Source organism: Hippocampus bargibanti, linkage group LG22, assembly GCF_051943395.1.
Source record: "Hippocampus bargibanti isolate YZ-2025 linkage group LG22, ASM5194339v1, whole genome shotgun sequence".
NCBI classification, from domain to species: Eukaryota; Metazoa; Chordata; class Actinopteri; order Syngnathiformes; family Syngnathidae; genus Hippocampus; species Hippocampus bargibanti.
In genome coordinates, this window is record NC_142755.1 from 5589562 (window position 1) to 5615000 (window position 25439).

The 25439-nt window shown below is 41.2% G+C and overlaps 2 protein-coding genes across 5 annotated transcripts in view; both read right to left on the reverse strand.

Annotated features, from left to right (window-relative positions):
- Positions 1-550: 550 nt before the first annotated feature.
- On the reverse strand, positions 551-21386 carry LOC148881777 (fatty acyl-CoA reductase 1). 2 transcript variants are annotated; one of them, XM_088988427.1, is made up of 13 exons: positions 21370-21386; positions 20756-20884; positions 16058-16309; positions 11070-11245; positions 10811-10990; positions 9242-9419; positions 7142-7186; positions 6943-7061; positions 6805-6872; positions 4800-4971; positions 4597-4726; positions 4373-4500; positions 551-2765 (listed from the first exon to the last, which is right to left on the reverse strand). In XM_088988427.1, exons 2-13 carry the CDS (start codon positions 20762-20764, stop codon positions 2603-2605), a joined length of 1620 nt encoding a protein of 539 aa, XP_088844553.1. In that variant the 5' UTR covers positions 20765-20884; positions 21370-21386; the 3' UTR covers positions 551-2602. The 2 variants fall into 2 exon arrangements, with proteins under 2 accessions (XP_088844553.1, XP_088844554.1); XM_088988428.1 differs by lacking the exon at positions 21370-21386 and having other exon boundaries at positions 20756-20942.
- A 1293-nt stretch (positions 21387-22679) lies between these two features.
- Positions 22680-25439, reverse strand: part of magi2a (membrane associated guanylate kinase, WW and PDZ domain containing 2a) — a 62825-nt gene continuing 60065 nt past the window's right edge. For 2 of the 3 annotated variants that reach the window (XM_088988406.1, XM_088988408.1), the window contains exons 18-19: positions 25174-25312; positions 22680-23679 (exon numbers count right to left, since the gene is read on the reverse strand). In XM_088988406.1, coding sequence (XP_088844532.1) covers positions 23387-23679; positions 25174-25312 — 432 coding nt within the window. In that variant the 3' untranslated portion in view covers positions 22680-23386. Of the gene's footprint in view, positions 23680-24926; positions 25313-25439 lie in introns of all 3 variants that reach the window. The other variant, XR_016113635.1, reaches the window with a different exon arrangement.

The window sequence follows — 25439 nt, forward strand, 5'->3', positions numbered from 1 at the left end:
TCAACAAATATTCTGGTATTCTACACGATACATAACCATTTAAACTTTATTGCAAGTACCCCAAAAATTAAATGTACCGGTTAAATACATGGCATGCAAATTCCAGACTAATTATTTAGTTAGTGAGGTGTTACACCATTTTATTTACTGCTATCAAAACAAACGCCATTTTGCGTGTAAGCAGTGCCATCTCCTGGTTAATTTGAGTACATGTAATTAAAAATGTATATTTTGGTAGAAAACAGTTCGAAATGGATAAACATTAGCCACGGTTCATAGACATAAAAAACACATACTCATTGACTGAATTTACTGTTTCAAATGAACGTTTTCAGAATGATAATTTGTACGTTGAATCATTCGGTAAACTTCCATTTGGTAAATTGAAAATCAATGTTACACACAAGACTGAATGTTAACAATCGTACACATAGATGTAAACAAATAAACAAACAAAGAGTATTTTAAAGTATCATCCACCCTTTTTTCATGTTTGAAAAAAAAGGATGGATTAAGGCAAATCCGCCATTACAAAAGTGGACGACTACAGTTGTGTGCGCACTCTCGTCTGGTTTATTTCACACTCAATGAAGCATGGAACAACAGACGCTGGTGAATATGACATCTGATGGAGTTGAATCAAGTCATTGGTCATGTTTGTGGTCGGTAACAGTACTTTGGCCTTTCGGTGCTCCTTCCAAATGACATTTTGGCCTCGTAATCCTCTTTAGGAAATAAAAGAGGGCGCGTACATCACAACACAGAAATAGATGTTGCATATTTTTTTTTCCTTCTTCTTGTGTCTCATTCTTTCCAACATTCTTCTTTCTTACTCATCACTTTTGTGTCAAGAGTCAAAAAACACTGTTTAGTAAGACATGTTTTTGGTACTTTTTATAAGAATAATATTTACAGATTTTTCAAATTAAGAACACGTACAAAAGGAGAACTCAAAAGAATAACGGTAGGTCCCGTCTTAAGTTTTTTTAAACATAATCGCTTGGCTGAGTTTAAAACACCCTTCTGGATACTTACTTATTCCCTTTAAAGGACAACCGACACCATTTTTTTGTCTCCTAATTGACATCAGAAAGACGTTTTATAGCATCTGAAATACCCAAAACACGCAGGCTGATATTTTTAGTCAAATGCAAAACACCAATAAAAATGACTTAAAGTGTCCCAAAAGTATTTCAAAACGACCCAGGAAATGGCGAGTTTCAGAAGGTCCCGCCCCCTTGTTCGTGACGTCACACCTTGCTCGAGAATCAAAACAATGGCTTCAGATTCGAAGGAGATGCTTTCTTGTTACTCATCCAGTTATGAATATGATTCAAATAGTTCTGAAGAGGAAAGCATAAATGTTTGCAATCGATGAAAGAAGTCCTTCCGTCTCATTTTGAGGTGTCTGGACTCCAATGTAGCGTCCCAGATAATGCACAAGATGGCGCCCAAGCTCCGTTGGAAATGGAAATTTGTGTCAACTACTATCAAATAGTAGTCTTGGTGCAACACACAACAATTCACCATCGCGTTATTTATGTTTTTTTTTCCTTCTTATTTGGATCAACACGAAGTTTTCAGAACAAACAAAGTACCCAAAATGCATTGTGCGTCACTTTCTCGGTCAGGGGCGTTCCTTCAGTGACGTAGGGTGAGGACTCGTCACCAACTCGAAAACAAGACTTCCTGAATATTCAGTCTTAAAACGTAAAATATAGCTATATGTGGTGGAATATTTGTAAAATACGCTCAGTAGAAGTCATTTCAAGTGATTTTACAAATTATGGACACAAATTGGTCGGCGGCGTCGGTTGTCCTTTAATTTTCTCTCTAAAAAAAAAAGTGTCCCCGGAGATGCGTGATTTGGCCCTTTTTGTATTCTTCCACAAAAACATTCAAAATGACGTCGTCCCACAGAGATCTGTCCTTGTTTCCCTTTTCAAATTTCCCAAGACGAAATCATTGATAATGATGTCTCCAGCGTTGAATAACACTCCGATCACAATGGCAGCTAATTGCTTCCCCTGTTCCGATTAAAGTAATTAAAAAAAATAAAAAAAACGCATCCGCACGAGATTTCCCTTTTAACGCATATAGATCCGATTATGACATTTTATACCTAAGTGTGCTTTTTTTTCAAGCAGGAAGTGATGGGAAAAGCTGAGATCAAATGATTTTTTTTTTCTTCTGGATATAACACACTGCTGATGTGGCGAAAGTTTGAGTAGAAAGATGAAAAAGTAGTAAACTGAGCGTCAGTACAAAGAGGTTTTAAAAGGATGATGAAAGGGTTAAAAAAAAATCCTGTATGTCATCATCAAAAAAAAGGCATTAGGTACACGTAAAGACCTGCAGATATCCGCCAAGAGTCCAAGTAAGTCCCACCAAAGAAAAGTGGCTTGACTCGATTGAGTTTCAAGTAACAGAAGAAGAAGGCAAGTACGCAAAATGGCGGCGGCGGCGCGGGGAGGGGAAAAAAGGCGTTCGGTTGCATATATTAAGAAAAAAAAACAATACTTTCCGGATATGGGCGGACGGAAGGGATCCGTGCCGCCCCCCCCGCACCCCACCTGTGTGAGTCCGGGCGAGGAAGCAGGAATCAGTTGGTCAGGGTGCTGGATGCGCGGAAGTAGGATAGGAACTTGAAACATAGGCTGACCACAAAGTACCAGATGTTACGCGCCATCTGCGAGCGGGCGATGAACACTCTCCAGATGAAGACCACCAGAACCGTGTTGAAGGTGTAGCGGATGTTCCTCAATCTGCCAATAAATAAATACATACATAAATATATAAATAAATACATTCATACAAACATAAATAAATATATACATACATACATACAAACAAACAAATAAATACATACATACATTAATAGAAACATAAATACATACATAAATACATTCATACAAACATAAATAAAAAATACATACATAAATACATTAATACAAACATAAATAAAAAAATAAAATAAATGCATAAATAAATACATACAAAATAAATAAATATACAGTAAAGTCTCGTTATATCGATATGCAAGGGAGTCCGAAAAAATATCGATATAACCGGGACTATCGATATATCCAACCCTGTTTGCATGTAATTTTCTCCGTGCGTGCATAGAAATAGTATCGATATAACCGGGACTATCGATATATCCGATATCGATATAACGAGACTTTACTGTATATATACATACATAAATACATTAATACAAACAAATAAATAAATACATAAATAAATAAATACACAAATAAATACATAAATAAATGCATAAATAAATACATACAAAAATAAATATATATATGTATATATATACATTGTATACATTATTTATTTTTGTATGTATTTATTTATGCATTTATTTATGTATTTATTTGTGTATTTATTTATTTGTTTGTATTAACGTATTTATTTAAGTATGTATGTACTTTATTTATTTATATGTATAATATACATACATGTATAATATACATACATAAATAAATAAATAAACCAATAAATAAATGCATAAATAAATAAATAAATTCAGACGTAAATAACTCAATACATGAATAAATAAATACCTACATAAATACATAAATAAATAATAAATGCATAAATAAATAAATAAAAAATACATCCATACATAAATAACTAAATAAATGCATAAATAAATAAATAAATCCAGACGTAAATAACTCAATACATGAATAAATACCTACATAAATACATAAATAAATAATCAATGCATAAATAAATAAATAAATAAAAAATACATCCATACATAAATAACTAAATAAATACATTAATAAATACATTAATACAAACATACATAAATAACTAAATACATAAATAAATAAATACCCAAATAAATAAATAACTAAATACATAACTAACTAAATAACTCAGTAAATAAATAACTACATAAATACCTAAATACATACATAAATAAATTACTAAATACATAACTAAATATAAAAATAAATAACTGAATAAATAACTAAATAAATAACTAACAAACTAAACAAACAAATAAATAAATAAATAAATAAATTCATACATAAATACATAAATCTCACGAAAGAAAAGTCGCTTGAGTGAACGCTGGCGCGTGTGGCTGCCGCTGCTCACCCACAGAAAAACCTATCCTGTGACTGAAAAGTGACCTTGAGTTTTGAAAGGCGCTTATAAATCAAATGTATTATTATTATTATTATTACTAATGGGATGGACAAGCTATTGGAAAGCAATTGCAGTTCACAAAGATGACCACCAGAGGGTGCAACAAACCTATTATTAGCTGCAGCACTATTACAATACAATTATTTGTGGCAATATGTAAATAAAAATAAAACAGAAAAAAATAAAGCAAAACGATGCAACTTACTTTCTTAGGTGTTGCCGGGCGGCAGGAATGTCAGACATATCCTCGTTCAGGACATACTTTTTGGTGCCGATACAGTAGTTCTCAATGTACTCGGGCCAGTTGAGCTGGCGCACGTCAAAGTTGAATATCTGCTCAACAACAAAATATTTGAAAATGAATGAAATTGAAATGAAAAGTATTTTTCAGATTTTTTTGTCCTTTTTTTGGGGGGGGGGTGTGACCACCTTGCGGTCTTCCGGGCTCATCTGCGCCATCAACATGTTGACATTCTCAGAGTTCCACTCCCAATCTTGGCTGCTGAAATACTCCAACAGGCTGATGGCCTTGTGAAGCCGATTGAAAATGCGCATCATCCTGGGATGACAGGACGACACGTGCGATCAGAGAAGCATTCCCCCCAAATCACCCAGCAGGGGGTCGGTCTTACTGCGGCTTCTGTCCCGATAGGCGCAACACCAGGTCGTAGATCAACGCAGGGAACTTGTGGCTGACCAGGATCCAATACTGGTAGATGAGATAGTTGGACGTGATGTTGGCGTTGGGCCGGCGAAAGGCCTGCTCCAGGGGGTTCCTCTTGAAGGTCGACATCACGTGATGTTCTAAGGGAACACACACACACACACACACACACACACACACACACACACACACACACACACACACACACACACACACACACACACACACACACACACACACACACACACACACACACACACACACACACACACACACACACACACACACACACACACACACACACACACACACACACACACACACACACACACACACACACACACAACAAAATGGATGCCGCAGCTGCCGGAGGAGGATCCACGTGACCGTTACATCACGGCACGCAACGTCGGACCTCTGTTGCCATGTCAACGGGATGACCAAACGCGAGCGGACGGCGGAGCGGAAAGGCCCTCCGAGACGCGGACGGACGGAATGGCCGCGATGCGAGATGCGTTTTCTGTCATAATGATGATGATGAGGCGTAAATCCCGCCGCTGGCCATCTGCTAGCAATTGCGGCGTGCTAGCTAATCTGACAGGAAGCAGAAAAAAATAGGAGGGGAGGGGGGTGGAAGCTACCTGATGACACGCTGCCAGACGGATATCCTGCTCACACGCCTGCTAATCTGACAGTGTCATGACATGACATGACATCCAATAATAATAATAATGATAAGAATACATTTAATTGATAAGCGCCTTTCAAAACTCTCAAAGGTCACTTTACAGTCACAGGATAAGTTTTTCTGAGGGCGAGCAGCGGCAGCGTTCACTCAACCCGGAATAACTCAAATAGAAAGTTAGCTAGCTAATACACGGCTAATAGATAGCTAGCCAGATAGCTAGCTAGATAGCCAGCCGGCTAATAAGCGAACCAGATAGCAAACAGATAGCTAGCCAAATAGCTAGCTAGATAGCCAGCCAGCTAATAAACGAGCCAGATAGATAATAGATAGCAAATACAAAAAATATATAGCTAGCTAGCATATGAGCAAAATTGAGAACAGCGGTTTAAGGCGAGAAAAAAAATAAATAAAAAAAAACACTACAAAATAGATAGAAAGCTAGCTAGCTAATACATGGCTAATAGACAGCTAGCTAGATAGCCAGCCAGCTAATAAGCGAGCCAGATAGCAAATAGATAGCTCGATATTTAGCTCACATATTAGCAAAATTGATAACAACGGCGGTTTAAGACAAGAAAAAAAACAAAAAAACAATCCAAAATAGAAAGCCAGCTAACTAATACATGGCTAATATATAGCTATCTAGATAGCCAGCCAACAAGCTACATAGCCAGCCAGCTAATAAGCGAGCCTGATAGCTAAAAGATAGCAAATAGATAGCAAGCTAGCATATGAGCAAAAGTGATAGCAATGGCAGTTTAAGACAAAATAAAACAACAAAATGGATAGAAAGCTAGGTAGCTAATACATGGCTAATAGATACCTAGCCACATAGCTAGCGAGATAGCCAGCCAGCTAATAAGCGAGCGAGATAGCTAATAGATAGCAAAGCGAGCTATCATATGAGCAACATTTATAACAATGGCAGTTTAAGACAAAAAAAACACTACAAACGAATCAAATATAATATGTAGTATATTTAATTCATTGTTTTATGTTCTTTTGACCTTAAGACGGCGCCACGGGAATGGCTGCCTTTGCAGCAGCTCCTGTATTTTGTTTTTCTACCTCTTTCTTTGCTTTCATCTTCTTTTCCTAACTTTGCTGCTGTGAAATGTAAACGTCTCCACTGCCAGACGAATAAAGGTAAATTCAATCCAATATACTCTGCATCTCGCATCACAGGAATGGCATGCTAGCCTTTTGTCCGATATCTAGCTAGGCTAGTTTGTAGAAGCTAAAAAAAAAAAAAAACGTAGCGCACCCGAATTTTGACGGGACTTACCTATCTCGCCCCAATGGAACGGGTTGATGCCGCCCGTCGTGCAGTTGTACACCAGAGCCGTTTTGGGTCTGCGTGGAAATTGCGGTTAGGATGATTCTCAAAACTTTATCGACACTTTACACACTGGAGGCGACTCACTTATGCACCGCCGTATACCAGCCGGCCGCCAACGTGAGATTGATGACCACGTCCACGGGGATCAAGTCGGCCACGGCGTCGTTGTTGGCCCGCATGGTGCGTAGGATGCCTTTGCCGGCCTGACGCATACGTGACCAAAAAAATGCTTCACTTATCTGCAATGGGAGCGCGTGTTGCGTTCAAGGGTCGTCCGACTTACGGCGATGAAGACGCCGCTGGGCCCGTTGAAGTTGTCGATCCAACCCTGTCGGGAGAAGAAGGGCTCAATCGCTGACATAGTGTGTGTGTGTGTGTGTGTGTGTGTGTGTGTGTGTGTGTGTGTGTGTGTGTGTGTGTGTGTGTGTGTGTGTGTGTGTGTGTGTGTGTGCACGATATTGTGTTACTTCCCTGCTGTGGGAAAAGCAGCCGCCGTGATTGTAAATTAGCCCTAATTAAAAATGCATCAAGCACAACAGACGGGGAGCCAGGCATGCGTCAAGGCTAGTAACACGCGGAATGGGGGATAAAAAAATAAATTCCTAAGTTATATGGGTTTGGAGTTATATGAGCTTGAAATGAGGGCATCTGTCCAAAGTACAATTCAATTTACGAACAAGATAGCCTTACCTTACAAACAACAGTTCTCAAACATCTCGAAATATAATAAAGTGCACATATAGACGCGCCCCAATTTATGAACAAGATACGTTCCAAACGGTTGTTTGTAAGGTGAATTTGTTCGTAAGTTGCTTCAGTGCTATATTTTGCATGAAATGTTTGTTAAGGCTTGTATAAGTGATAGCAAATATCAAACATCTAGAAATATAATAAAGTGCACATATAGACACTCCCCAACTTACGAACGAGATACATTCCAAACGGTCGTTCGTAAGGTGAATTTGTTCGTAAGTTGCTTCAGTGCTGTATTTGGTATGAAATGTATGTTGAAGGCTGATATAAGTGATGGCAAATATCAAACATCGAGAAATATAATAACATGCACATACAGACGCTCCTCAACTTACGAAGAAGATACGTTCCAAACGGTTGTTTGTAAGGTGAATTTGTTTATAAGTTGCTTCAGTGCAATATTTGGTATGGTGTGTTTAAGGCTTGTATAAGTCACTTGTATTGGTTTGTACTGAAAAATAAACATTTCATAAAATATATGCTCTATAAAGATATGCACAACTGGAGCGAATACTTGTACATATGTAACTCCAGAAATGTTCATATGTACCATTGTTCATAACTCGAATGTTCATAAGTAGGGAAGCATCTGTATTTTGTATGGAATGTCTGTTTAAGGCTTATATAAGTGTGTTTAAGGCTCGTATAAGTAACCTGTATTGGTTTGTACTGAAAAATAAAAATGTAATAAAATATATGCTTTATAAAGATATGTACGTGTACAACTGGAGAGAATACTACATGTGTTACTACAAAAATGTTTGTATGTACCATTGTTCGTAACTTGAATGTTCGTAAGTAGGGGTTAGTGTCTGTATAGCGCTTGAACAAGAGCTGAAGCTGGAACAAAGCGCTAAAATGGAAAAAAGGGGAAATGCTGCCCCTTTGTGGAAGGGAAAAAAACATTGCCAGATGTGATGGCCAGCGCTTTATCAGCACCCAAGCATGAAAAAACAAAACCCGAACTAATTCGGGAATGGTGAATAAATTCCCGAAAAAATTTGTGAATGGCAATGAATGAGTTAAAAATGTGACGGAAAATCTCATTCGAATGAGAGATGGCAGAATACTAAAACATGCTAAAATGAACGCGGATACGTTTTGCTAGTCGGCATTGTTTGGGTTTGGCCAACCAATTAGAAGACGGGGAAACACGTTGACATCATCAAAAAGCGCCGGCCTTGTGAGAGAGGTCAAGTTGAAATCAAATCGCTAAAAACAACACAGACCGTGTTAAGATAAGATTGGTTCAAAAATAATAATAAAAAACAATCCAATCTGGTGTTAAGGCCACGGTGGCGTCGACCATTTTGAAAACAAACATGGCGAAACATCAACAAAAAGTGTCGGAGAAGACGCTCGCTCGTCTCCGAATCGCAATCCCGAGGAATAGGGGTTGGGGGAAAGCCTCGGCGACGGACGGAGAAGATGTCTGGATGCACCAAAAGCGGCTTAAGCGTCTTCTCAGATGTCCCGAGTGTGACCCCCCCCCCCAATTAAAGCCGTAATCCTCCGCCATTTTAAGATAAAAGCCGCCAGGGAGCCTGGCAGGATTACAAGATCGATATCAACACCGCGGAAAAAGTCGGCGGGGGTTACGCGAGGGCGTGATGGGGGCGGGGGGGCTCACCGGGAAGGGCTCCTGCCAGCTGGCCCCGACGATGGACGGCCGGATGATGCCGATGTTCAGCTTGTCCTGCGCCTGCTGCACGACGTACTCGGCCAGCGCTTTGGTGTACGTGTACGTGTTGGGCCGGTTGCCGATGAGCCGCGGCGTGATGTCGCGCACGATGCCGTCGTCTAACCACCTGAAATCCGGCATCAACATCAAAATAATAAGAATAAAAATAACTTTCAAACGTCTCAGGGTCACTTTACAGTCACAGGATACGTTTTTCTATGAGTGAGCAGCGGCAGCCACCTGCGCCATCGTTCACTCAACCTGGAATAGCTAATAAATAATATAGATAGAAAGCTGGCTAGCTAATATACGGCTAATAGATAGCTAGCCAGATAGCTAGCTAGATAACTGGAGCCTGCTAATAAGCGAGCCAGATAGCTATTAGGTAGTATATATATATATATATATATATATATAGCAAGCTAGCATATGAACAAAATTGATAACGGCAGTTGAAGACAAGAAAAAAAAAACACTTCAAAATAGATAAAAAGTTAGCTAGCTAGCTGATAGCTAATGGCTAACTAGCTGTATAGCCACTAGATATCTAGCCAGATAATAGATAGCCAGCTAGATAGCCAGATAGCTAATAGATAGCAAATAGCTAAAAAATATATAGCTTGCAAGCATATGAGCAAAATTGATAACGGCAGTTTAAGACAAGAAAAAAAACAAATAAAAAAAGACTACAAAATAGATAGAAAGTTAGCTAGCGAGATGATAGCTAATAGATAGCTAGCCAGACAACTAGCTGAATAGCCAGCCAGCTAATAAGCGAGCCAGATAGCTACACACTACAAAATAGATAAAGTTAGCTAGCTAATACACGGCTAATAGATAGCTAGCCAGATAGCCAGCTAATAAGCGATCCAGATCGCTAATAAATAGCAAATAGGTAGCTAGCTAGCATATGAGCAGTTTAAGACAAGAAAAAAACACTACAAAAATAGATAGAAAGCTAGAGAGCTAAAAAACGGCTAATAGCTAGCTAGCCAGATAGCTAGCTAGATAGCCAGCCAGATAAGTGAGCCAGATAGCTAATATATAGCAAATAGATAGGTAGCTAGCATATGAGCAGTTTAAGACAAAAAGAAACACTACAAAATAGATAGAAAGCTAGCTAGCTAATACACGGCTAATAGATAGCTAGCTAGATAGCGGGAGCCAGCTACTAAGCAAGCCAGATACCTAACAGTAATTTCATCTGTCAGTTATGTCTTGCATATTAACATGTTTGACAATCAAGCTGACTTTGACGATAGCTAATAGATAGCAAATATCTAGCTAGCTAGCATATGAGCAAAATTGATAACAATGGCAGTTTAAGACAAGAAAAAAAAACAAAAAAACACTATAAAATAGATAGACAGTTAGCTAGCTAGCTAGCCGATAGATAATAGATAGCCAACCAGATAGCCAATATATAGAAAACAGCTAGTAAAAATGCATTTGTCATTTTTTGTGTGCTAAAATGACCCGAAGTGCTTCACGAAGCTTCATCGACAGTTGTTGACTCACTCGAGGGATTCGATGAGCTTGCGTGGCTCGACGGGCGGCGGGTAGACGACCTCGTCGATGTACTTGCGGTTGCAGTTTGCATAGGCGGTGGAGACGTGGATGAAGGCCTCCAGGTGGCGCATGCGCTGCGCCAGGCCGAGGAGCTGCTGCGTGCCAATCACGTTGAGCTGGACGGCGTGTCTACAAAGACGGGATGCGGCGCTAAGGTGAGCGCCCGCGTTGGCTTTCTACGAGCACTTCCCACCCGTCAAATATTCACTTGAGCGGCTCGTCGAAGCGGATGGTGGCGGCGCAGTGGAAGACGATGTTGACGCAGGCGGCCATCTTGTCGGCATCTTCCGCGCCGATGGCGAGGCCCGGCTCGGTTAGCTCGCTGCTGATTGGCACGATCTTCCGGGCGAAGTCGGCGTCGTCTTCTCGGACGCGATCGAAGAGCTGCGGTAGATGAGAAAGAGTTAGCATGGTTAGTTAGCAGTTAGCAGTTGGCTGCCTGAAATGGAATCGTCGGGCGGATTTCTGTGGAACGTGCGCCATGATGGATTGCGTCATTCATCGTCAATAAGCGACGAAAACTTTATTTATTTATTTATTTTTTTTTGCAGGAAGAGGAACGCACCTGTTCACGCATCGGTAACCCGACCGCAGGGCGGCATTCCGACACGCGGCGAGGGATTAAGTGGACCCCCCCCCCCCCCCCCGCACCCCGTTGTCTGATAAGGGACTTCTATTCTTTTGTCAATGCAGAGCAGGCGGTTCGGGAGGGCGGCGCGGGTTGCCAAGGGCGATGGCGAGCAGTCGAACGCTTTGCTGCGGCGGGAGAAGGCGGAGAAGCTAAAAGATGCTTTTGAAAACTCCCCCCCCCCCGCCCCCCGCGACCCCGGCTGACGGGGAACAGCTGTTTCCATTTCCTGCCGCGCCGTCGTAAATGCGGGTAGGGGGGAAGGGGTGCATTTTCTGCACCAAGTGTTACGCAATGCTAACCTTAGAGCCTTGCAAGCTGTCACAGAAGGGGGGTGGGGGGGGGGGGGGGTCCGCGTTGTGTTTAAATGCTACCAAAAAAGCCGTGGGGGGTGATTTTAGAGGGTTTCGATGAAAATGTTTCTTCAGCCATCATCTGTACTTCTTTGCAGGTGTCGGACGTTTCGCTCCTCATCTGAAAAGCTTCGTCAGAAAACTAAAATTTGCTGGTAGCTCCGGCCCTATATATACATATCCCTAATGTCCGTTACATTAGAGATAAATCATGTCCATTACATTATATATCCTATTTATATATCCCCAAAGCAACCAGCAAATTTTAGTTAGCTGACGAAGCGTTTCGGATGAGGAGCGAAACGTCTGACACTTACAAATAAGGACAGATGACGGCTAAAGAAACCTTTTCATCGATGGAACACTCCTGTACGATTGAGAGCTTACACAGACGTTTTGGAGTGTTACTAGTCACAATTCCCAGCATGCAACTGAGCTGGCTGCCACTCACTTGGTTATCGCACATAAGCGCAACTGCCGTTTTGTTGTTCCGCTGCTCGATTTCCTCAGTGGTGAGGCGGTGGGAAAAAAAAGGTGGGGGGGGGGTGGCAAAGATGATGGCGGGGTTATTGGGGTCAGGCGGGGAGGGCATGACGGCGGCCTTTGTGCGAAAGGGCGACGCTGGGGGGGGTGTCAAAGGGCGCTTTGGTGCCAGTCGCTGTCAAACAATAGAGCTACATAGTCACCCCCACCCCGCTATGGCCTTCAACAAGGTCAACGCGTGCCGACACTTCTAAAATAACCATTTGTTATTCTGGCGTTATATATATATAATATATATATATATATATATATATATATATATATATATATATATATATATATATATATATATATATATATATATACAGTGATACCTCAGCTTACGAATGCTTTGGCTTACAAACTTTTTGTCTTACAAACATTAAATTCGCGAGAATATAACTTTGCCATACAAACTGTTTTTTGGGAAACACACAGAGCGCCACTGTGGCAGGCGGACTAGTTTTCCACACCCCCTCTGTTTGAGTGCAGACGTGGTTTGTTATCGTATTGAGTACTTTTTTTTTTATTATGGGACTGAAAAAGACCCCATCACAGGCTCGTGTTAAGCCGAAGAAGACATTAAAGAAAATTACGGTCGAGCAGAAGAAGGAGATCATCGGAAAAAAAAAAATCAAATGCGGTATGCGTTTGTGTGACTTAGCGTCCCAGTACCAGTATGCTAGGTCGACCATCGCTACGTGTGGCTAAGCACCTGTTTCTGTGTTGTCTAAGCAACGGTCTAAGGCTATAGAAGAGGTTGAAAAACTTCTGTTGATTTGGATTCATGAAAGGCAGCTAGCAGGGGACAGTGAGTGAGGGTATTATTGCCTAGAAAGCACGGCAACTTCACTCGGATATCATCAAGAGGCAACTACATCAATGACAATCACAAAGGTCAATAAAACAACTACATTATACAGTATGGTTTATTTCTTTAATTACAATACAATTGCACATTTATTATACATAAAATAAGGTATATTTTGTGTAGTAATAATAATAATAATAATAATAATATTAATACATTTAATTTATAAGCGCCTTTCAAAACTCTCAAGGTCACTTTACAGTCACATGATCCGTTTTTTTCTGCTGATTTAGTAGAAAATTATGTTTTATGGGGACCTGGAAATGGATTATTCTCATTTTTAATTGTTTCCTATGGGAAATTTATGTTTGGAAGACACACTTCGCCTTCCACACACTTTCTGGGAACCAATTAAGTTCGGAAGCTGAGGTATCACTGTCCTCCATTCCATCAAGCCATCAACGAGCATCACAAAGGTAAATAAAACAACTTTATTATACAGTACAGTTTATTTCTTTAATTATAATACCGTAGCACATTTATTATACATAAAATATGGTATATTTTGTGTAGTTTTAATAATAATAATAATAAATTTCATTTATAAGTGCCTTTCAAAACTCTCAAGGTCACTTTACAGTCACAGGATCCTTTTTTTCCTGTTTATTTAGTCAAAAATTATGTTTTATGGGGACCTGGAAACGGATTATTCTCATTTTTAATGGTTTCCTATGGGAAATTAATGTTTGGAAGACACATTTTTCGCCTTACACACACTTTCCGCCACCGGGCACACGGCGCCGCACAAATTTCAGCCGGCCGAAACCCGAGATTGCACGAAAGGAATTCTTTCCCGCTCTCCTAAATCATCTTCGGGTAAAATGATGACAATACGAGCGCTCAAAGGTCGATTTGGCAGGTGAGCGCGCAAAACAGGTTTTTCCTTCCTTCTTTCTTTGTCGTCGTCGGCCATGCCCCACCCCATGAGTGGCGGCTGATCTCCGTCGACGACCAAGTGAGTCACATGACCTCCGAAATGAAAAGGTTTTACTCAGTAGAAGGGACTTCAAATGATCAGTCGCCATGGTAACGACTTATTTGGGGGCTAACTAAGCATTAGCATATTTTAACTCATTCAGTTGCCATTCTCAAATTTATTGAAATTGTATTCCCAAATTTGTTCGAGTTTTGGGTTTTCTCACGGGGAGTGCCGATCAAGCGCTGGTCAGACTTTTGGCTATGTTTTTACTTTCCACAAAGAGGGCATCATTTGCCTTTTGTCCATGTTAGCGCTTTGTTGCAGCTTCAGCTGTCCTTAAAGCGCTATATGAATAAATATGTATGTAATAATAATAATCAATTTCATTTATAAGCGCCTTTCAAAAGTCTCAAGGTCACTTTACAGTCACATGATATTTTTTTTTCTGTGGGTGAGCAGCGGCAGCCCCACACACCAGCGTTCACTCAACCCAGAATAACTCAAATGAATACAAATATCTATTAGCTAGGTAGTTGGCTGGCTATCTATTAGCTATCTAGCTGACTGGCTGGCTATTTGCTAGCTATCTATTACCTAGCTAGCTAGCTGGCTGGTTACCTGCCTATCTATTAGCTAGCAGGCTATCTATTAGCTAACTGTTGTATGTATTGCAATTTGTAGAGCGGCCCTCATTTCAAGCTCAGATAACTCCAGACCCATATAACTTAGGAATCAACTTTTTTGATAAAAGATTAGCGACAGCTTCAGCTGCTGTTAAAGCGCTATATAAATAAATGTGTATGTATTGTATTTTGTACAGCTGCCCTCATTTCAAGCTCAGATAACTCCAGACCCACATAATTTAGGAATTAACTATTTTTTTCCCGATAAAAGCTTTGTTACAGCTTTATGTACAACTGCCCTCATTTCAAGCTCAGATAATTCCAGACCCATGTAACTTAGGAATCAACTTTTATTTCTGATAAAACCATTGTTACAGCTATAGCTGTTGTTAAAGCGCTATATAAATCAATATGTATATATTGTATTTTGTACAGCTGCCCTCATTTCAAGCTCAGATAACTCCAGACCCACATTAACATAGGAATTAACTCTTTTTTTCTGATAAAAGCTGTTTCGGCTTCAGTTGTCGTTAAAGCACTATATAAATAAATATCTATGTATGTAATGCAATTTGTGCAGCTGCCCTCATTTCAAGATCAGATAACTCCAGACCCACATAACTTAGGAATCAACTTTTTTTCTGTTCAAAGCTTTGTTACAGCTTCTGCTGTTGTTAAAGCGCTATTTAAATCAATATGTATGTATTGTATTTTGTACAGCTGCCCTCATTTCAAGCTCAGATAACTACAGACCCACATAACTTAGGAATTAACAGTTTTTTTTTTATAAAAGAAGACAGTCGAAGGTTTCTAACAGTGAATTGAATGTTTATGTAGTCCTAAAACTCAATAGTCTGTGGGTCCTTGGAATTCGAGTGACAATGACAAAAACCCTGGCACTGGAGTGGACATATTTTTGCACATCCCCTGGCAGTGAATGAGTTAATCAGAAATGGCTTTGGGTGTCTCAAAATGTATTTGGGTTATGGAATAATTTTTTTGGGGGAAGGCGATTTGGGGGGAATATTCCTACTCGAGTAGATTTTTCGAGTACAGTTGTATATTTCAATTATGCAAGTTTGTGCCTTCCCTACTTAAAAAAAAAACGGACTTAAATGATTGATAGTCCAATTTCCTAACCCTGGTCTAGCTATGTAGGGGTGGGGGTGGGGTGTGGGGTGACCAGTCATCACACCCCCCCTCAACTTTTCCATTCAGTCAGCCTCAAAGGCGCCGGGGATATTTTCGGAAGAATTTTTTATTTTTTTTTCCAACCTCACCTTGCACTTGATCATGTCGTCCACCCTCTGCCGCATAGACTGGCCGGCTTTGGGTCGCACCAGCAGGAAGAGCGCCCCCACCTGGGGGCAGCACCGCAGTAGCTTCTCCACCAGGACTTTACCCATGAATCCCGTAGCCCCCGTGATCAGCACATTCTTGCCGGCGTAGTAATCCGCCACCGACGTTACGGCGGCGTCGCCCGACGCTCTGCCGGGAGCGTCCGTTTGCTCCCCGACGGGGTCCCGCTCAACCTGCGAGAGGTCATAGGTCAGGTTAAAAACTATAATCAAATTGGGGTGAGGGGTGAATTTGGTTTTTACCAAATTCCGCTAGTAGCAGTCAAATTTTACAAACTGTTTTGATAAAGGGTGGCGTCGGTCGGGCTCGCGATGCAAATATGGATGACGGCGGTCGCTTTTAGCTAGCGGGAACCCGACCTAGATGCGTCTCTCACCCCCCCTCCCCCACTTTTTAATTAGATCATTACCCCACTCACCCACTGAGAATAACGCAGCGCAAGTTCCTTATTTGGGCCAACTTGATAGGATGAATCAAGCGGTTAATGGCAGCCGATACCGAAGGGATGGCAAAAAACGGCCTGGGCGGTCCAGCAAGAGTTAAACTCACTAACACGGATTCCATTAAAAAAAGTTAATAAAGACGCAGATTTTACAGCAGGTTTGTTTCTGCGTCGCAACACGCCCGTTTCGCCCGCTAACAGGAGTGACGCAATATCTTGCCTGTCGCAATCCTCTGAGTCATCTTCCTTCCCGTGTTTTTTTTTTTTTTTAACACAGAACTCAATCAATCAAAAGTTATTGATGGTAAGGAATTTTTGGTTTTCAAATTTGGTCTTTAAATTCTCAAGGTCACTGTAAGAGAGAGAACAAGTACAGTAAAGTCTCGTTATATCGATATTGGTTATATCAATAGTACTGCTTATTACGATACTATTTCTATGAACGCAAGGAGAAAATTTACATGCCGCAGGATCGGATATATTGATAGTCTGGTTATATCGATATTTTTTTCCGACTCCCGAGAATATCGATATACAGTAAAGTCTCGTTATATCGATATTCAAGGGAGTCCGAAAAAATATCGATATAACCGGGACTATCGATATATCCAACCCTGTTTGCATGTAATTTTCTCCGTGCGTGCATAGAAATAGTATCGATATAACCGGGACTATCGATATATCCGATATCGATATAACTAGACTTTACTGTAACGAGACTTTACTATACTTTTTGCATTGCTATTTTCAGGGGGCCACCACAAAAATGGACAAAACCCGATTTATTTTTTTGCAGGAAGAGGAACGCACCTGTTCACGCTCCGGTCACCCAACCGCATGGCGGCATTCCACGGGGCGAAAAAAAACAACAAATATTGGCACCTCCCTACCCACTCGTGAGGACACTAAGAATCATGACAAGAGCGCGGAAAATCCTTCTAGACCTTCCGCATCCTGCCCACCACCTTTTCCAGTGACTCCGAACCATGCGCATCAAATACAGCAGACATTTCAACAGCTTCTTCCCCCATTGCCATGAACACTCTCAACTATAACCCAAATCTAATTGTATAGTTTATCTTTGCAATTTTTTTAATGATGATACTAGTGCAGCGTGTTCTACAGGAGATATATTCCTTCTGTGTTCTACATACTTGGCCAATAAAGATAATTCTGAGTCGGATTTTGCAACCTACGTTGATGCTTTGGACCCTCCATTAGTGGGTCAGCATGACTTGGTCGTGCGTGGGGGGGTGGGGTTGGGGGTGCACGACCGAACTCGACAGATGTACTCGGGCAGAGCGCATTACGGACGGGCAAAAGCCGGCGAGAGTTGCCACGAAGCTAGGGGGTGGCGGTGGGGTTAATAGAAGGCTCGCACGATCGCGTTAGTACGCTTGAAAGCTAGCGGCGACGGGATTGAAGGGAAGTGGCTGCCACAAATAGGAGTGGGGTGGGGGTGGAGGGATTGGAGGGGGCTTCAAAATAGTCCGACAAATGCTAACTTTAAAGTCGAATGCATGTTATTAAGAAAAAAACATTGCTTTTTGGGCTTTGTAATATAATTAGCTAGGAGGAAGCAAAGTCTAGCCCCGCCCCATTTTTTTTTGTTTTTTTTGTATAATAATAATAATAATAATTATAATAATAATAATAATACATTTCATTTCTAAGCGCCTTTCAAAACTCTCAAGGTCACTTTTACAGTCACTGGATAAGTTTTTCTGTGGGTGAGCAGCGGCAGCCACACGCACCAGCATTCACTCAACCCGGAAGTAATTCAAATAGAATAGTAAGACAAATAGATAGAAAGCTAACTAGCAAGCTAATAGATAGCTAATAGCTAGCCAGCCAGCCAGCTAGCTATGTTTACATTTTGAGCTTAAATTAAAAAAAAAAAAGTCCAAGTCCTAAACTATGTCCTGTGAAGGAGTTTACTAAGTCCTAAATTAGTCCAAGGCCAGATCTCCTACATGAAGATGACAATTTAACAGGATGTGTCTGTTCACCTCAGATTGAGCCCAGATTTTCTGTGCTTCCATTGTGGGCCTTCTAAGCATGAAACATACGATACATATGAGAACATATGAGAACTTCTATTCTGTCTATTCTCTATCACTTCCCCTCCTTTAATACCAAATCAGTGGTTGGTCCTGTTTTTTTAACCTAAAAAAAGCACAGGTTTTAATAATAATAATAATAATAATAATAATAATAATAATAACAACTTTCCTGCTGTGAAATGTACATTTCTCCACTGCGAGACTAATAAAGGCAAATCCAATCCAATAATACATTGCCGGCCTTGGCATTGACGGCCAACTAAGCATGGGACTTTTAAATATGATAACTTCTATTTTGTCTACTCTTTATCAGCCGTCTTCTGTTTTTACATTTTGTTTTCATAATTTGAATTGGAAATGCAAAATGTCTCCAAGTGTGTTTTTAGTGCTCCATTTTTTTTGTTTATTCACAACAGGGCAACGGATCATCCCGTAATTACGCCAGCCGCCCGGGCGACACTAATACACACCCAGCCACCGAGGTCAAAAGGTCACGAAGGAGAATCTGACATCTAATTTCCTCAAAGCGAATTGATCTTTGATCTTTTTCTTTGAATTCACTTTTGTGTGTACCCCCTGGCCACTTTGTGCTTTAGTGCGGAATGTCGCAGTACTTCGGGGATGTCCGGTAAATTTCCACGTGAGAATTCATTTGAGAAACAGTTTCATGGCGAGGGTTGCCATTTTGGTAATTGCCGTGCTTTTTCAAAACGCATTATTTTCAACAATATTTTGCATATAATAAATGATTAAAAGTCCCGCTAATGGTGATCTTAGGGTTGAAACATGACTTCACCGACTTGGCCAATCCGTCACTCGCTATAATTAGCACGCTCGGCGAGGTATGGATATACATTAGCGCAGTTCAAATTGAGGTTTATGTCCAGTCTATGTCCAGGACTGTATGACAGCAGGTGAGTGATGCTCATTGGTGCCATCAGGCCTCTTTATCACTGACTTGTGACATGCTATTAACGTCACGCCCTTCTATGCCTGGGTTCAATGTCGTGCTACCGATGAAGAGCCCACTCCCCGGTTATTAAAGTAAGAGATGAAGTAACGGTGCGGGAAGGATTGTGGGGGGGGGGGGGGGGGGGGGTGCTGAGCAAAGTGGATTTGTCACATTGGAGGAATACTGTTCTTGTTTGTTATTTAAATTAAAAAAAAAGTAATTCTCATAACGTCTGCCTGCTGCCGCCCGCAGAAAAACTTTCATCTCACTGTAATTCACTGTAAAGTGTCCTTGAGTTCTTTTAAATGAAATGTAGTATTATTATCATCATCATTATGATGATGATGATTATTATTATTATAACATACATCCCGGAAGTCACATAATAAAACACACGGGGGAAAAAAGTCACACAAACTTAAAAAAATAAAAGTACAGTATGCGATTCAAACAATCAAGACGGACGATCTAAACATGGTACACTTCCGGTTCGTATAATGAAATCACACGGTGATGAAATTATGAAAATGACAAATATTTCCTCGGCATTATTATGTTCGTCCATTAAAAATGGCTGCTTACATCTGAAAATATTATTTTGGATTTAACGGCGTTTCAAAGTGGTCTTGTGACTTTGATAAGTCAGGAAATGGCTCATAGGCTCGCTAGCTGACCGAGTTTTAAATGAGAAACGGGATTCAATTTGAACACGGAAGCGCTAAAATGATGAATGATGAATCATTAAAATATTTGATATTATACACAAAAAAAATATTTGAAACGACACTGTGGCGTGAACATACCACTTCGAAAGTTTCATTGTACAGTACTGTAAATGCCACCGTCGTGGCTTCCGGTGTGCTCGCTCCCTCTCACGTCGCCCGCTGTCCGTCACCACAAAAGGCGGCGACGGGCGACTCCGCCCCGAGTCATTCTGGCCCTCCGTGGAAACCACACAACGCCTTACAGTCATAAACGTGAACATGTATTATTTGCGGTATTATTCACTCACGCCACGTTCAAAAAAAAAAAAAAAAAAAAAAAAAACGAAGATGCTCGGCTTGGATCGTCGGAATTCGGCCGCTCCGCCTCCCCCCCCCCCCCACACCGACATTCGACCCGTTCGCGTCTGTAAAAACCGACAGACTAAACGGCTTCTTACCGTAGCCATGAGTGGCGTGCTTGCTTCCGAACTCTGGCGGCTGTCAAGAGGCAGTGCGGTGCGGCTGCTGCGGTCTCTCTGCCTCCTCCCACCGGCCGCCCCTCTCCACCAACACGGATGCTCCCACCACTGTCGCCGTGTAAAAAGAAAATAAAAAAAACTCCGCCCGTTACCGACGACGACAAATCTGTTAGCCGCCCGCCCAGCGTGACGCCGATTGAGCGGGTACAGTGTGTGTCACCCCACCCGTGGCCCCACCCCTTCCCTTCTCGTCTGTTTGGTTCGTCGCGACCAAATGTCGTCGAAATTTCCGTCAAGTGGCGGAGAACATTTCGACCTAAAGGAGGCGTTTCTTGAACGTTAAAATAACATTAATGTCCTGTAATTGCTTTTACGTTCATTGATTCGGGGGTGTGCCACACAAAACAAAATGGCTGCACGTAAATATGACACTTTTGTGTCGGGGTTCAAGAATGGCCATTGGATTTTTTTGTTGCATTTTCTTGTCATTTGATTACACCCAAAAAACAAGACATAACCAGAAAAACGCCTAAAACTCTTCAGTTTTGCGGAAAATACATTTTAAACATAAAACAAAACCTTGCCCCTGGTACCTATTTCCGCAGATTGGAGAATACCCATGAACTTCCTAGTTGGTGACGTGGGCATGTGCGTAAAAGTGATCCTCACAGAACAAGCTGAGCAGCAGATGCCCTGTCGGGAGAATGTGAAGTATGCGTCAATGTACAGGCATGTTTCGATACAGACCAGTCCCCTGCGTAGACAACATACCACTCGACCAGGCCCTTTTGGGGCCCCAGAACCCCCCCCCCCCCCCCTACTGTCATCTTTGCGGATGACGTCTGGGATGTGATCATATCTGACACCTAACTGTGGGAAAACAGGCAAGACGGTAGCAGGGTGCAATCGTTATGAAAAACAGTGAATATATTAAGCAGAAAATATGTTAAAACACATAAAATGGAAATATGTACTTATTGGAATTTGGCAGGTTTGCGCAACCTTGTTCCATCCAGTAAAACAAGTCTTGTGAGTCACTTCAAAATGCATGACCTAACCATTATTACATAAAAAGGAGGATTTATGGATAAAAAAAAACGTTTTTGGGACGTAAAAAAATCAACTACACTAAAAGAGGAAGTGAGGAAGGGTGAGTTGCAGAAGAGGAAGTTATACGTCATGTTGGTAAACCACACCAGGAGAAAGTGTTATTCGACATTGCACAACCCGCAAGGCGCCTTTTGAAACAGAAATAAACATAAAATACTTCATAAAAGCGTCAAACTTGACCAAGCAAGACCCGGCGGTCGAACAATGCTACAGCAGCGACACCCAGTGGACATTATGAAAAAGACAATTATATTTTCATATATTTTGCCCTCTTGTGGACAAACGCTGGCACTACAACCCAAATGTGTTACAATGCCTCGTTTGTACACTGGAATCATGTCGAATTTTAGTAAAATATGCATTTTTTTCAGATAAATATTTAATTAATCACCGGTAAGTACACTGGAATAATGTCGAATTTTAGTAAAATATGCATTTTTTTTCCAGATAAATATTTAATTAATCACCGGTAAGTAGTCGTGGTTTTATTAATGCTGAAAACGGATTCATAAAACCACAACTTAACATTTCTTTCCGTGAATGAAAACAAGTTTGGAATAATAATAATAATACATTTCATTTCTATTCGGCTTTCGAAACTCTCAAGGTCACTTTACAGTCACATGATACGATTTTCTGTGGGTGAGCAGCGGCAGCCAACCTGGAAGCAAAATACCTGTCGATAGAAAGCTAGCTGATAGCTATTATCCGGCTATATAGCTAATAGCTAGCCAGATAGCTATATAAATAAAAAGAAGCGAAGTGAGGGAAAAAAAAGTCAATAGTAACTTGGTTACTCTTGTTGTGTCAATGTTTTATTCTTCAGAGGATCACTCAAGAAGAACAACAAAAAAGAAGTTATTTTCATTTTTCATCATAAAAATAATCGTCTCGTCGACTGCTAATAGAACCGTTTTTTTTTCCTGTTTGTTTCACACGACACAGTGATTCTGAGCACACGCGCACACACACACATACACACGTTTTGGTTTTCCAACAAAAAAAAACTGATTAAAAGGACAGACGCTTCCAAGTTGTGCTTGCGTGACAATCGGTCATCGCCATGGCAACCGAGACGACTACGACGACGTCGTCTCCCCAGCTTTTAAAAACGTCGGCGAGCGAAGCCATTTTGGCACACTTGAAAATCTACGGCGACGTAAAATGACACGAGCTGGCGACGTCATCAAATTCACAGTAGTTCGTTTGCGTTGTTCGGGGTTACTAGCAGCCTTTGTGTTCAAACAAAAAACAAAAAAAAACGTCCAATCTTTGCGCCTTTTTCCTTCCTTAAGGCACTCCATGCCCTCCTCGGCGTCGTTTCTCAGCCTTCGGTTGTTATTTACAAGCTCACGGTTTTTGGTCCACACAAAGTCCGTTTAAGGCAAAGTCCGAGAAAAATCGTCCCACTTCATATCCGGGTCGTCGTAAAAAAAAAAGCTGCTTACATTTGATTGCTTCTCAGTTCTGCTTATTTCTCCAAATTGGATGAACGTCCAGTTATTTTAAGGTGGAGGGTGTCCAATAATTTAGTTCATACTGGAATAAATAGGAGGAAGAGGGAGGAGTCAAGGAGCGGTCAGCGTTTTTCCTCAGGAGGTTTAATCCGCCCGACGTTTCCGCCGCCAGCGGCGAGCTGGCGGACTTTCGGGGCAACGACTCCCACCCGGGCACGGGTAAGCCGCGTTCTCCGGGAATTCTCTCGGCGGAGCATCCCGACGCGGTTCGGGGCTCCTCGCCCGGGCGTCCTTCGCTATCGAGCGGCGCGGTTACTTCCGGCAAACTTGGAGAGGCTGAAGGGCGAGTGGGGACGTGTTAGGGATGACGAAGAAAAAAAACGACGGGGGGTATCGCGGGTGACGCATGCTAAGCGACAACAGGTGAAAATAAAACGCATGCCACAGAGAAGCACTTGCCGAATCCTCAAATAAAAGCAGGCTAACTGGCTAAGCGTTAGCAATAGCGGAAGCGGAACTAGCGCACAACTTCTTAAACCAGAGAAGCCTAATAAAACGCCGGGGTCCAGGTTACTGCGCATGCGCAGTAAACTGCAGTTCCGCTTGTTCGCGTTTTTTTTAATCATTTCAAATAATGTACGGCGTACTACAACTTTTATACGGGATTTGGCCGGCTGCATTTTCGCTTGTTAGCATTTTAGGAGACGCAAAGTTAAGCGTTGCTTTTGATGTCAGTATTAGCACATGAATTGTTATTGGAGCTAGGTTAGTTTTAGTTTTAAGGCTCACTTATGACACCTACAGGAGCGAAGAGGAACAGCAGCCGGTGACTGTAAGGTTGATTTTCACAATTAAATATAAAAAAGGCAAGAAATTGTCTAGTCATTATTATTATTATTGTTAATACCATTATTATTATTGTTAATATCATTATTATTATTGTTAATATCAAGATTATTATTGTTAATATCATTATTATTATTGTTAATATTATTATTATTATTACTACTATTATTGTTAATATTATTATTATTATGTTCGTCTCAATATTTGACAGGCAGCGCCATGCATAAACATTCATGGTTACTATGGCAACTCAAAGCTCCTATAAAAGGTATTGGGACACAACTTTCCACAAGTTTCCGTAATGTGTCCGAAACACATGAAATGTACCCCAAAATGAAGGATGAATACACACACGTAAAAAAAAAAAAAAAAAAAAAATCAATTTAACTCATTCATTGCCATTCACAAATTTAAAACCCTGGCACCGGAGCGGACACATCGTCTGGCAGTGAATGACTTAAAATTCATTCCGTGTCCCAATACCTTTGTCGAAATAGCATTTTAGTAAATTAGCATAGCATAAGAGCACTAATGAGAGAAAAAAAAATGCCTCAAAAAAAAAATCGCATAACAAATCGGTATGCAAATGAGAAAAAGAAAAAAAAAATCACACTTTGTTTCTAATATTTGTCTATGGGTGAGGGTCAAAACATTAGGAACACACACACACACACACACACACACACGAAACAAGCGTGAGTGGGGTGAGAATAAGAAAATTTGTCGGGGTCACAAACCGTGTCCTTGGGGTGCCCCATGAGGACGAAATAGGGGGCGCCATGCGTGTCACTTTTCATGCACATGGAGTGAGTGGAAGATACCATTCCTAAAGAAGGGGTCAGGGGGGTGACAACCTAGAGCAATTAGTTAGCGACACCGCGGCGGTTAGCGCGCGGATGGGACGAGATTAGCCGCGAGCGCGTCATCGCCTGGTGTGATGTTAGCGAGGACGCGGCGCGACGGGAGACGCAGTGTTCCACTTACCGTATTCGGGGACCTGTCCCGTCCCCCGCTTCAAGAGGAGACGCACCCGCCTGCCGCCCGACTTGATTAGTTCGATGGCGCGTCCGTGGGTCATGTCCCGCGTGCTCTCGCCGTTGATCTCGATGATCTGGTCGCCCACCTGACATCAAGGGATTATTCATCATCATCATCATCAGTATTAGTATCAGTCCTATTTATTTATTTATTTATTAACCCACATACCGATGTATTTCCCTGTTTATTTATTCATCTGTCTGTCTGTCTAT

Excerpts from the sequence above, each read along its gene's own strand:
- LOC148881777 (XM_088988427.1), bottom strand. Across the intron at positions 7,062-7,141 it reads CCAGCGGCGTCTTCATCGCC|GCCGGCAAAGGCATCCTACG; the intron begins GTAAGTCGGACG and ends CGTATGCGTCAG. Across the intron at positions 4,501-4,596 it reads TGAGCCCGGAAGACCGCAAG|ATATTCAACTTTGACGTGCG; the intron begins GTGGTCACACCC and ends GTTGTTGAGCAG.